Source organism: Phyllostomus discolor, chromosome 6 (assembly GCF_004126475.2).
Source record: "Phyllostomus discolor isolate MPI-MPIP mPhyDis1 chromosome 6, mPhyDis1.pri.v3, whole genome shotgun sequence".
Lineage (NCBI taxonomy): Eukaryota > Metazoa > Chordata > Mammalia > Chiroptera > Phyllostomidae > Phyllostomus > Phyllostomus discolor.
Genome location: NC_040908.2, coordinates 169,979,792 through 169,992,552, shown reverse-complemented (window position 1 = coordinate 169,992,552; position 12,761 = coordinate 169,979,792). Strand labels below are relative to the sequence as shown.

At 68.8% G+C, this 12,761-nt stretch overlaps 1 protein-coding gene across 2 annotated transcripts; it reads right to left on the bottom strand.

The window, feature by feature from the left end:
- Nucleotides 1-483: 483 nt before the first annotated feature.
- On the bottom strand, nt 484-2,984 carry CDKN1C (cyclin dependent kinase inhibitor 1C). Of its 2 annotated transcripts, none has more exons than XM_036029854.1 (4): nt 2,742-2,984; nt 1,899-2,557; nt 1,284-1,433; nt 484-1,178 (listed from the first exon to the last, which is right to left on the bottom strand). In XM_036029854.1, exons 1-3 carry the CDS (start codon nt 2,960-2,962, stop codon nt 1,285-1,287), a joined length of 1,029 nt encoding a protein of 342 aa, XP_035885747.1. In that variant the 5' UTR covers nt 2,963-2,984; the 3' UTR covers nt 484-1,178; nt 1,284. The 2 variants fall into 2 exon arrangements, with proteins under 2 accessions (XP_035885747.1, XP_028371485.1); XM_028515684.2 differs by having other exon boundaries at nt 1,284-1,415; nt 2,742-2,979.
- Between the last annotated feature and the right edge of the window lie 9,777 nt (nt 2,985-12,761).

Sequence of the window (12,761 nt, the reverse complement as noted above, 5' to 3'; positions counted from 1 at the left end):
GGCCTGTGGGCCGCCCCTCCCCCAGCGCAGGGCCAACAGGCCGGGAACCCTCCAGGGGTCTCTGCAAACCCGGGAGCAGCTGGGGCTCCGCTTTGTGTGGGTGGGTCCCCGGGGTGACCAAAGTCAGGAGGGGGGTCTGCGACGGAGCAGCCCCTGCGGGTGCCCATCTGAGGCCCACGCGGGCTCAGGACAGGGCAGCTGGGTGTGGCGGTTGCCTTGGAGGGAGGGGGCGCACCCCGCACCTGTGTGTGTGTGTGTGAGTGTGTGTGTGTGTTGAGTGTGTGTGCACAACGACCGCAGAGCCGGGCGGGGCCGCTCATCCCTAAATTAGGAGCCTGCAGCAGGCGGGCGCCAGCCAGCCTGCCTGGAGACCGGCCCCCTCTCTCTGGGGCTGCCCCTGGGTGGGAATCTATCTCCCTAGCTTGGGGGGGTCGCGGGGGGGGGGAGCCCGAGTCAGCACAAGCACACACGGGGGCTGAGTTGCAGCATTCGTTGGCCTCTTTATTTCAAACCCGGCGGACGAGGGGCCGGGGCAGTGGTGCAGTCGGCTCGGGAACCATTTTTAACAGAGTCGTCTTCAAGTTGAAAGTAACCCTAATAATAAGAGACAGAGCGAAAGCGCGAAGAGACTGCAAAAGCTAGGTGGGCTAGTGCGGCAGGCAGGCAGCTACGGCTTGTGAGCGACCCCCCCAGAGTCCGCTACAAAAATAAATTTACATTTTGTGGGTAACCAGGTGCGGGCGAGAAACGCCTTTGGCAGAACCAATAACCGAGCTATCGCGTGGCAGAGCGGCCCACGCCTCGACATAAATAGAAAATATAAGTTAGTATACTTTTTTTTTTTAAACTTTTTGTACAAATATACATGCTTTTATCCTTTTTTTTTCTTTTTTTCATTTTTTTTTTGCACTGAGTTTCAGCAGAGATTAAACATTTTATATAAATGACTCTTAAAGCTTTACACCTTGGGACCAGTGTACTCTCCGTGCAGAATACATTTAGATATAAAAGAGTTATTAATACATTGCACAGTTTTCAAACTTTAAACACAAAACCGAACGCTGCCGATGACAGCTGCCGCCGGTTGCTGCTACATGGACGGTCCCAGCCGACGAGGCCCAGCGCTCTTCTCCTGTCCGCTGCCCAGCGGGTCCCCTCGGGGCTCTTTGGGTTTGAGGCTGCGAGAGACGGGGAGACGGGCACGGTGAGGTGGGCGGGAGACGCCAGCGACCCAGAGGACCCCGCGCACCCCTCCCCGCGCCCCCCGCCGCCGCCGCACTCACCTCATCGCAGACGCTTGCGCGGGGTTTGCTCCGGGGAGCCCACGGCGGGGGCGCCGCCAGGAGCGTTGCATCCCGCGGGCACCTCGTTGGGCTTGGCCTCCGGAGCAGATCTCTTGCGCTTGGCAAAGAAATCTGCGGCGACAGCGCGCGCTGTGGGTCAGGGCGGGGAGGGCCAGGGAGCCTAAGAGGGGGCCGGAGTGGGGGCGCCGTCCCCCGCCCGCCCCAAGGTCCGCGGCGGGTCAGCTTTGTTTACGCCGCCGCGCGATGTGCTGTGTAAGCATTTCCCCGAGTCCCGCGGCCAAGCCCCCCGGGGCCGCCGCGCGCACTTAACCCCCTCCTCGCCGCGATCGCCACGCCCGGGGAGGGACTCCCGTGGCTGGGGAGGGGACCGCGCGCTCGGAGAGGGCCAGAGCTCGCCCTAGCGAGCGGCCGGGGAGCACAACAACAGGGCGGGGACCGCGGGCCGGCACAGCCGCGCCCTTCGCGCAGCCGGCCCTTTAATGCCACGGGAGGAGGCGGGAACCCACCGAGGCCCCCAAGGGCCGGGGAGCACGGCCAGCTGGACAAAGCAAGGCCGGACCGGGCTGGGGCGGGGCTGGGCTGAGCGGGACTCACCAGAGATCAGAGGCCCCGGCAGCTTCTTGATCCCAGCACCTCCGGCGCCTCCGGCGGCGGCGGCGGGGGCCGCAGTGGTGGCAGCGGCCGCTGGGGTGGCTGCAGCGGCGGCGGTGGCCGCAGTGCCCGCCGCGGGGCGCCCCGAGATCCCTGAGTGCAGCGGCTCAGCCAGGGGCTCCTGGTTGCGCGGCGGCGGTCCCGCCTCCTGCTCAGCGCTCTCTGGCGGCGCCGCGGCGGGGGCCGGGGCCGGAGCCACGGCCGCGCCGCTGCCGGGCGACGCCGGCGCCTCCTCCAGGCCGTCGAGGGGCTCGTCAGCCGGCGGCGCGGGGGGCGGGTTAGCACCCGCGCCTTCCGGGCGGGGACGGGGCGGCAGGAACAGGCGGCAGCGCCCCACCTGCACCGTCTCGCGGTAGAAGGCGGGCACGGACTCGCTGTCCACCTCCGTCCACTGCAGGCGCCCGGGGCCCCGCAGAGGCACGTCCTGCTGGAAGTTGTAGTCCCAGCGGCGCTGGTCCTCGGCATTCAGCTCCGCGAGGCGCATCTGCAGCTCGCGGCTCAGCTCCTCGTGGTCCACCGGCCCGAAGAGGCTACGGCAGGCGCTGCTGCGCGCTATCTGGGGATAGGCGCGGCGGGAGACAAGGCGCTCCATTGCCAATTCGCTGCAGAGATACACGTCGGACATGGCCAGGGGCCTCACGGCCCCGGGGCGCGGGAGAGGAGAGAGGAGAGGAGGAGGAGGAGGAGAAGGAGAAGGAGAAGAGGAGGGCGAAGGCCGGGCGCAAGGGAGACCCCGCGCAGTCGGAGTCTGCATTTGCAAAGGGTCGCGGCGGGCGCGGCGGCTACCTGGCTGTCGGGCCGTGGACGGCTCCTGAGTCTCGCTCGCTCTCTGGTACGACCGGCGGCCGCGCCCCCTCGATGCCTGTCCTCGCTCGCTCGGGTGGCTTTGGCCTGGTTGGCACCCACCGAGCGCAGAGCACTTGGCTGTGGAACGCCCAGACCTCGCGCGCCCCTTTATACCCGAGGGTCCCACGCCCACAGCTCGCGGGCCCCGCCGCGATTAGCATAAAGTAGTATTTTCAGTTTCAACAACACGGCCTCGATTGGCCCGCGCCGCTCCCCCCACTCGGCCCGCGGCCCGGCCCCCGCCCGCCGCCCATTGGCCGCGAGCACACACCCACCCGGGGCGGGCGGGGCGAGCGGGCGGATTGGCGGGGCGCGGGAGCGGGGAGCGGGCTCGAGGGGCGGGGCCGGAGTTAAAGGGCGCTGCGGGCGGTAACGTGACACCGCGGCGCCCCGCCCCCTCGCCCCACTTCCCCCGCCCCCCGTTGGCTCCTTTGTCTGCCCGCGGGGGCTGCGCGGCAGCAGTGACTCGAGCGCCCCCCCTCGGCCGGCGCGCCCTCCCTGGCGCGGCGAGCGGCGGTCCCCGGCCGGCCCGGCGTCGGGCCAGGACCGACTCGACCCCTTGAGGGTCCTCAACCCGCCGCCAGCTCTCGCCACTGGGCTTCCCGCGCCAGCTGACGGGGCTTTACCCCGCCGCAGCCAGCTCGCCCCTGGCTGGAGCGGGCTGGGGTCTCCGGCTGCCCCCCGCGCGGCCCGCTGCGCCCGGGTCTGCGTCTCCGACGGGGCTCCGCGCACCTGGAGACCTAACACACCTGCTGGCCCTGAAGCTCTGGAGCGGGAAGACGGGGGCCAGAGGGAGGGGGTCAGCTCCCCTCTTTCACCGCAGCGGCGGCCAAGTGTGGGACACCTTGAGCTCTGGACCTCCTCCCCCTGGGGCCCCAGTCTGAAGCCTTGGGCGCTGGGGGCCCTCCCCGCCCTGCCCAGCCCTGCCCAGCCCTGCCCAGCCCGTCCTGGGCTATGCCTGTGTCATGTCACTGTCCACCCGCACCCTCAGGCCTGGCCCGAGACATTCCGGACTGCTTGGGGCCACGTAGGACAACGGCTCGGGCTGGCAGCAGGGTGGGGTGCTGCAGGAGGCCCTGGAGGCTCCTCCGAGGGGGTGGGCTTTGACTGGCTTTGCTAATCCTCTGTGCCAGCCTGGTCCCCTGTCACCTGGAGACCCCTGCGCCCCCGGTGGGACCCTGCTCTGCTACATGAGCTGCACCTCTCCACTTTCATACTGGGGGGCGGCACCCCCTCAGGCGCACCCGGAAAATATTGTTGGTTGTTGGGGAAAGACACCCCTAAGAATGAAGGGGCATGCCACCCAAAGGGGTGGGGGAGGCTGACCCAGAGAGGGGGGAGTGCCTGCCGGGGCCCCCAGCCCTCTCCCCGACATCTCGCTCCTCGGTCAAGCCCCCGGCCCTCCCCGGCGACTGTGCCCACCACACTGGGCCACGGAGGCCCTTGACTTCCTGCTGCCGTCCCTTCGGCCCGGCCTGTCCTGGGGCCGAGAGCCAAGGACCCGAGGAGCCCCGAGCCCTCAGCCCCTTTCTGCCAGGGGCCAGCCCAGCCCCAACCAGCCTGCGGCTGCCGGGGCGGCAGGCGGCGTCCAGCACACCTGGATAGGACGCCGGCAACGCGTGTGGCTGTGTGCTGTGCGGCAGGGGGGCTGGGGGAGGCGAGGCTTGAAGCGAGGGGGGCAAGCAGGAGAGGGCACCGACCCGGGGGAGGGACAGGCGGGGTCCCCCTAGGGGCTGTCGAAAGCAGAAACGAAGGGGACTTGGGGTGTTGATTTCTTTATTTTCTGTGCACTGTGTTTACAAGCACGGGCGCCGCTGTTTTTCTGTCTTCGGGAAAAACAGGAGAAACTGACCACAGCTTGACCACGGCCGGCTCCCCGGGCCCATGGGCCTCTGACGTCACCTGGCCTGGGGACAGGAGGAGGCAGGGCCTTCCCAGCCCATGCTCAGGGCCACGGCAGGCAGCGACCACAACACACGGAAGCACACAGCCCCCAGCATGGCCTGAGAGGTCAGGGTGTCCTGGCCCGCCACCAGCCCAGGCCCGTCGTCCTCCAGGTCCTCTCCCTTCCTGGAGAAAGCAAGGCCCACACGTGCTGGTGGGCTGGGGACCACTGACCGCCCCCCCTCGAACCCTCCTCCGCGACTGCCAGCTGCTTCCGGCAGGTGGGCCCCAGGACCCCCCCCCCTGCCCCCCGGCGAAAAGCCCAGCAGCGTGTGACACCGAGCCCTGCCTCCAAGGACTGGGAGTGACGCATTCCCACATGCCTCACGTACGAAGCGCGGCCGTGGCCGGGCCTCACCTGTTTTACCGGAAAGTAGCTGCGGGGCCCCACAGCCGGGAAGGAGCAAGGCTTAGGCCAGACCCTCCCCCAGCTTCCCGGCTTCGTCCTCTGTGTCTCCGGGGGCCACGGGACCACCTCCCTTCTGAGCAGAGAGGCGGCCTTCTCTGAGTCTGTGACCCTGAACGTGATCAGGAAGGGTACCCACCGGCTCACTGAGCTCCGGATCCCCGGACCGGGGCTGGGCCCCGCCCTCCCCCACCGGGGACAGAGCTGGCTGAGGACAGCGTGGGGCTGGGGGCTGGGGGCTGGGAGCCAGAGGCCCCTTCTCCCCCCCCAAGGGGCCGAGCGGGCCAACATCTGTGTTGTGTGTGGATGCAACAACCGAGCTCCACGTTTGTAATTAAAAATATTTCCGAAGGAAGCAAGGAAGCACAAGAAACAATGTACGTGTTGCTGCGAACAGCTGGTCCCCAGGACCAGCCAGGACTGCCCCCCAGCTGCCTGCCGCAGCGCCCCCAACTCCTGCGTGCCCGGGGGTGGGGGAGCCCTCCTGGGGGTGTCAGAAGCACCCGCCGCCCTGCTGGCCTCTTGCACGCACGTTCGTGCTTCTGACCCCATCCAGCCGAGTGGTCACACATCCATTCACCCGGCCGCCCTTTTCCTCCGAGCTCGCAGGCAGGCCTCCGGTCTCAGCCGCAAATGCGAGCAGAGGGGCTCTGCTCCGCGCAGGCCGGCGCTCACACCAGCCACGCAGCCCTCTCAGCTCTGAGCAGCCAGCCAGTGGGGAGCCGGGGAAGGACGCCTGGGACAGCAGAGCCCCAGGGCGGGGGAGCCCTGTGGGACCATGCAGAGCAGGGTGACCGGCCAGCGCCCTCCGCGCGCCCGCCCCATGGCGACCGGGTGCAAAGGAAACGCTGGTTTTGTGTGTCCCCTGGCACTGGAGGTGCACTCCTGAGCCGGGCGTGGGCAGTTCTGAGATGGGGAAACGGAGGTTCGGGAAGACCAGTAATCTGTGGCTTACAGTGGTCAAGACCGTGAGCCCACACCCAGCCCCTGGTGGGGTTTGGCTCTGCCCGCGCGGGCTGGATATCCGGACTCCTTTCACAGCTCCGGAGGCTGAGGCCCCGTTTCGCGGATTCTGGCCGGAGTCAGGCCGCCCGTCTCCGGCCCCATGCTGCCCCCTGGTGTCCGACGGCTGCAGCAGCGCCTCGCGGCCGCCCAGCCCTCCCTCCTCCCCCCACCGAGCTCCGCGGAGCCGCTCTGGAAACCCACTGGGGCAGCCTGCGTGGCGGGGCGGACCCCTCCAGTGCTCCCCGCACCCTGCGGGGGCGTCCGTGTCTGCGCCCCTCCGGCAGCCTCGCTGGCGCTGGCCAGGGCGGCGCCCACCGAGGGGCCGGAGGGGTAACGCAAACCGAGGCGGCGTCAGCCACCCCACGCCTGCCCCGCGTGGCCGTGCTCCCGGCCTCGCGAACCCTCCCAAGAGCCCGCGGAGGGGGGCGCGTCGATGCCCGTTTTGTGAGGCAGGAACCCGAGGCTCGGAGAGGATGTGCCCGAGCCCACCCAGCACTCCGCGGGGGCAGACCCATGTCTCCCCCCAGCCCTGAGCCCCCCGCGGGCGGGCGCGGCGGCAGGGCGAAGGGAGTCCAGGGTCCCAGGGTTAACCTCCCGACAGCCCCCCAAGTCCCGGAGCCAGGGCTGGGCATCGGGGCCCGCGCAGCCCTGCCCCGGGCGGCTGACCCCTCTGGCACGCCCCCCTCCGGGGGTGACCGCGCTCCTGCCAAGCCCATCTGCCTGCCCCTGTGCAGGGCTCGACCTGTCCCCCTGCACCCCACCAGGGAAAAGCCCTCGCTGCCTCGACCAACACGGCCCCCCCCAGCATTCGAGGGGTGCCCGCATGACCCTGGGGGGGGGGCGGTGGTCCTTCCTGAGGGCCCTGGACAGACGTGGTGAGACTCCCTGGAAGGCCCCCGGCCCTGGGCCTCCCCTCTCCTCCTACGAGGGGCCCTGGAGGCCCCGAGGGTGTGGGGAGTTACAGATTAACCAGCCAGCCCCCAGCGACAGGCGGAGGCCGGCTCCGCGCCCGAGCAGGGGGAGGCTTTCCGGCGCCTTGGCGGGGGCCCAGCGCCTGCGCCAGAACCTTCCTCCCGCACCGAGTTCCCGCGCTCCGCTCGCTCGCCCCGCCCCGGCCCCCCCAGGACGGGCTGTTCTCGCGGCGGCTGCCAGGCACGTCCTCCGCAGGTGCCGGCCTCCCTCCCGGGACGCGTCCGCAGGCCGCGCGGCGCGATTCGACAGCTCTGGTTACAGGGCTGCCTTGTGCGCGGGGTCCCGGCCGGGTCCTCAGGCCCGGGGATCGGCGGGCCTGGGGGAGGGGCGGCGGGAACAGGGAGCGACCCCCAAACCCCACCCTGCCCGGGGCCGCTGGCCCTCGGGTCTCAAGCAGGGGGCCCCTCCGAACTGGTTCAGGAACTTTTCTGGTTTCAACACTGAACATCCCAGGAGACCCCGGACCATTGCTGGTCATCTCCGCTCCAGCCAGACCCTCCCAGGGCCGGAGTGGGGCGCGGGCGCGGGCGCGGGGGAGGGCCTCCGGGTGAGCAGGGACTGGCCTCGACCATTCTCTGTGGCCGCGTCTGAGCCCCCTGGGGCCCCTGCTCAGGCCCACGCACAGCGCACAGCACACAGACCGGCCGGCGGAGGGAAACGGCAGGAAAAACAAACCCTGGAGGAGCAGACCCCTCCCCCCGACCTCGTGCCCACTGTGCGTGCCCCACCCCCGACTGTCTGTCCCCCCTTCTTGAGCTATGGGGACCCCTGTGAGTCAACATCTTCTGCCTGTGGAGTACACCAGTCCCCCTCCCCCGCCACGTGGTGTTCAGAGCAGCCAGAAGTGTCAGGAAGGAGCGGTGAGGGTCCCCCTGAGCACCCCGCTCCTCCCCCCACAGCTGGGACTGGCCCTGGCTGTGGAGGAAGGGGAGGCACAGCTCCCCGGCCTCGAGCTTCCTAGACCTTGGCAGAGACCTTGCTGTGGACATCAGCTGAGCACCTACGAGTGGGCAGACACGGGGGCAAGGCCCCCTGCCCGCACAGCGGGTGCCCGTGGTGAGGAGTGGGCCCCAGGCCTCTGCCTCTCCAGGGCCCAGGAGGAGGGGAGCCTTCCTCACTGTGCTCGCTCCCCCTGCATTCACTCATCACGCCTTCCCACGTCCTCCCAGCCGGGTCTGGAAGGTGAACGGCAGTTTATCAGGACAAGGATAGGAGGGAAAAGCGGCCAGACCCTGGCCAGTCCTCCTGGAGGCCAGGGCTGCACAGAAATGGGGGCTCAGACGAAGGGGTGCCGTCCCCTCCCTCCCCGGACAGCCTGGGCACGGAGGGGTGGGGGCTGAGGCAGGGGCGGCAGGCCCTGGGCCGCCTGCCAGACCAGTCCGGCCACCTCCCCGCCCGCCAGCCCGCCCCAGGCCCCGAGCCCCAAAGCTGGGCGCTTGCTGCCCCCTGGTGTCCACAGACGGCATTGCCGCCAGCAGCCTGTGGGCCAACAGCGGGGGGGACTGGGGAACAGAACCCCAACCCCAGGGTGCCCGGCTGTCCACCTCACTCATCCGCACCATGTGGGTGACTTGGGCAAGGGCCTCGGTCTCTGTGGCCCCCAGTTTCCTCAAGTCTAAGATGGGGGCGTCTGCCCAATGCGGCCAGTCTCAGCTGTGTGGGGAGGGAGGGGACCCTAACCACCGTCGGTGTTGGGTGGGGGGCTGTCACTCGCACCTTAGTGGGAAATAGTATCAGAGTGGCCGCGGACCAGGGGGCCAAGGAGCAGGGAGGGGAGAAGGGGGAGATGGAGGCTAAAGGGAAGGCCGGCCCCTCCCCCTCCCTCCCCTCCCCCTTCTTTTCCCCTCCCCTCCCCCCTCTTCCTCTCTCTTTCCCTCCCCCTCCCCTCCCGCCTTCCCCTCTGCGGCCCTCCAGCCCTCCGCCCCTTCCTCCTTCCCTCCCTCCTCCCCCAGCTCCTCCTCTTCCCCTTCCTGCCCTGCGCCCCTGCCGCTGCCGGCCTCCCAGCGCCCTCTGGCGTCGCTCGCCTGTCAGTGCGGCTGGTTGAAGCCCCCGGCCTACAGCACTGGGGCTGACCTGGCCCCCATTTGGCCCGCACCCTCCCACCCCTGCTGGCCCCAGTCCCGGCACCTGGGCGGCTGCGAGGGGCACCCACTGGGACCCTGGGCTCCAGCCCCCTTGAACCCCCAAGGAAGCTCCCCTGTCCAGGCAGGAGTGTGGCCTGGGGAGCAGCAGTGAGCAAGCAGGCCTGAGGGGGGATGTTTGTGCCCCTGGGGTCCCCCTCCCAGCCACTGGCAGCCAGGTACAAACTCTGAACCTTCACAGCTCCTGGGGTGACCCATGCTAGGATGGCCCGAAGTGGGGAACAGCAGGAGCCCCCATCAGGGCCCACTCCAGGTTGGGGGGCAGGAGGAGGAGCCTGAGAAGGGAGGAGCCCAGGCCTGGGTGGGGGCCCACCACAGCCGGTGGCGCTGGAGTGCAAGTCGGAGCTGGAGAGGCTGCGGGGCCAGGGCCGCAGGGCCCAGGAGCTGGCTGCCTCCGGAAGCACCCCAGGGCTCCAGCTCGGGCCCAGGGTCCTTTGACTGAGTCCTCCCACTGGCAGAGTTTGCCAGGGAGGTGCGGTGGGCCTGGTGCCAGGGCTCGGGACCCCGGGGTGCGGGGCTAGGATGGAGGGCAGGGGGAGGAGCCGGGGAGGACGATGCGGGGGGGGGGGTGCTGCTGGGAGAGGACAGGCCGAGGTCCAGGGAGGCAGGCGGGTGCAGCCCACCCTGGCAGGGCGCTGGGCCGGATGCTGGCTGGTGGCATCTGGCTTGTCCCTGCTGGCCGCTCGGTGCCAGCAGCATTCACTGGAGGAATGGGCAGGGGGCGGGGCTGCCACCTGGCGACCTGTGGGCTTTGGAACCAGGCAGAGCGACTCCCTCTTCCCGGCTGTGTGACCTTGGGCAAGTGGCTTCCCCTCTCTGTGTCTCTGCTTCTTCATCTGTAGGGCTCCTGATGGGCTCGTGGGTCCGGCCCGGGGGCACCACACTGCCCTGGGGTCTCCCTGCAACCCAGAGGGGTGGGCAGGGCTCGGCCCAGCACCCGAGACCACCCAGCTGCCCTGGTAATGAAAACTGGACTGTTGCGCCTGGCCGTGTATCTCGTTGGGTTAGAGCATCATCCTGATACACTCGGGGTTGCAGGTTCGATCCCCGGTCAGGGCATGCACGAGGAGTTGACATTACTCTCTCCTCTCTCTCTAAAATCAATAAATGGAAAACATTTTAAGAACTGGACAATTGCTGAGCCCCGGGTTATGTACGGGCTGGTGGGGAGACTCCAACGCCAACAAGGCACCGCCCCCCCGACCCCCATGACAGGCAGCCCCTAACGATGGCCTTACCGGATGAAACATTATTTGCATAATAAGCAACCTGGACAATGCTGGCAACAGCCACCGTCCGGGGGTCAGAGGAGTCTGGGACACAGACTTCGAGGGCTGAGGTGAGTCTGTCCCCACCGCCCAACCAGTTGAGGTGAGTCTGTCCCCAACTCCCCCAGTTGTACACACACCAGGCGCCCAGGGCCCGGCAGCTGCTGGCGGCCCCATGCCCTGCCCTTCACGTGGGAATCATCTCGTGTGGTCCGCCCAGGCACCCTGTGGGGCAGGGTTCCTCTGGTCCCCATTTCACAGATGGGGATGGGGAGACTGAGGCTTGAGAGGATGGGACCCTTGTCCGGGTGAGTCGCGGAGAGGCCAGCCCAGCAGGGCTGCCTGCAGAGCTGGTCTGGTCCTGGCTTGGCCCCTGCTGGCAGCGAGCCGCTGGCCGCCCCTCACTGCTGGTCAGGTCAGGGCCCCGCCTGGAGGCGTCCATTCGGTGTCCTCGTCCGTGTCCATCCATCCAGCCGGCGAACAGCCATCTCACTAGGACCTTGGGGCGCCCTCCCCTCCAGGGGCTCCAGGCCGGTGGGCAGAGGCAGACATGGACAAACCAGGTTTCCTGGGCTGCAGGCCAGCGGCCCCACGAGACAGGGGTCTGGGGTATAGCCAGGGCTGTGACTTACGTCAAGCCCCGCGGGGCAGCTCCTGCTCCCTCGGTCTGCAGCGTGAGCGAGACCGGGCCGGCCTGGAGCCGGGCAGCAGACCGCAGGCCCTGGGCTGGAGACCCTGGCTCTCCGTGGTCGGGCCCCAGGCACCCAGAGCAGAGCAGTAGGGAGGTGGAGCCGAACCTTCTGGAGATGCCCAGGTGGCTGTCCCCAGCAGCAACCGAATGACTGGGATCCCTGAAACTGCCACCCGGGGGGGGGGGGGGGAGGTGACCAGGGGACAGTGGGGCACTATAGGATGCGGAGGGTGCATGGGTCCTCTGGCTTCCGGAAGTCCCGCCTGCTTCTCTCTGGACTCCGCTGGGTTCCCAGGGGCTGGAGGTTCTGCAAGACGCTGGATGTGAGATGGAAGCCTAGAGCACCAGGCAGTCCCTTCCAGCCCCGCCTTGCCTGCCTCAGTTTCCCCCAGCCCAGCCTGGTGAACAGGTATGTGCTGCTCTGAGCCCCGCCTTCCTGCGACGTTCAAAGGCCCGCCCCCGCCTGCCTGCAGGCTGCCTGTTCCTGGGGGCCCTTGCCCCTCGGGGGCCCTTGCCCCTCTGGCGCCCTGGACGGACGGCCCTCCCTTGGAACTGTTGTTCCTACCCCCATCCAGAAGCCGGGGGAAGGCAACCCTGGAGGGCCCTGGAAGTGGGGCCCCATGACCTCACGGTGCCCCCCAAGACTCTTCCCTTTCTTCCTCCAAGTCCGGAGGGACCCATGGGGAGCCCCACATCTGGGTATGCCTGGGCCCGGGCGAGCCAGGCGGGTGGTGCCCGGGTGAGGGCCGTGCTCCCCTCTCTGCTGGCTGCAGAAGGGGGGGCATGTGGCCACCCCACAGTGTACCCAGCCGTCCCCCGAGGGCCAGAGCTCTGTCCGCAGGCCTGTCTGCAGGACACAGCCCAGCGTCTGCCCCACCGAGGCCTCATGGGTCTCAGCTGTGGCCGTCGGTTGGCATGAGCCCTGCGGTGCCCCCACCCCCCGTGTGGAACCCTGCGTCCCGGCACCGGGCCCGGCACTCGGAGGGTCGGAGGTGGGCCCTTGCCTCTGCTCTCCTTCCTCCCGGACACGGGTGCCTGGACCGCCGGAGGCAGGTGGTGGCAACCCCCTCTGGCTGGCAGAGCCTCCTCCCGGGGTGCAGCTGGGCGTGGCTGAAGGTGTCAGTCCCACAGACCCACCTGCAGGGGGAAAGGAAGTAACATAGCGGGGAAGGCCCGGCCCCAGCACCCTCCTCCAAGAAGCCCCTGCCCAGGAGCCATCACAGACCCCAGATCTGGAAGGTTCCCCGGCACCTGGCAGCCCCGCCCCTGAACCCCACCACCTCCGAGATGGAGCTGCACGGGTTGGGGTGTGCCATGTAGCTGTGACTCCAGGGACACCACGCTGGAGTCCGATTGTCCAGGACAGGATCACCTGAGATTGGGAAGCAGCAACATCCTGCAGCGGCTGCTGGGGCCAAACGCCCCCTGCTGGCGAAGGCCTGAAACTGCACCTCGCCTGCGCTGAGAAGGGGAGGGACCTGCCGGGGACCCACATCCCGCCCAGCCACCTGTCCTGGCCCAGCCTCGGCCCAA

Coding starts and splice junctions, on each gene's coding strand:
- CDKN1C (XM_036029854.1), bottom strand. CDS start 2,962: ATGCTAATCGCGGCGGGGCCCGCGAGCTGTGGGCGTGGGACCCTCGGG. Junction 2,558..2,741: donor GTCCACGGCCCGACAGCCAG/GTAGCCGCCGCG, acceptor GTATCTCTGCAG/CGAATTGGCAATGGAGCGCC. Junction 1,434..1,898: donor GCCGGGGCCTCTGATCTCTG/GTGAGTCCCGCT, acceptor CCTGACCCACAG/CGCGCGCTGTCGCCGCAGAT.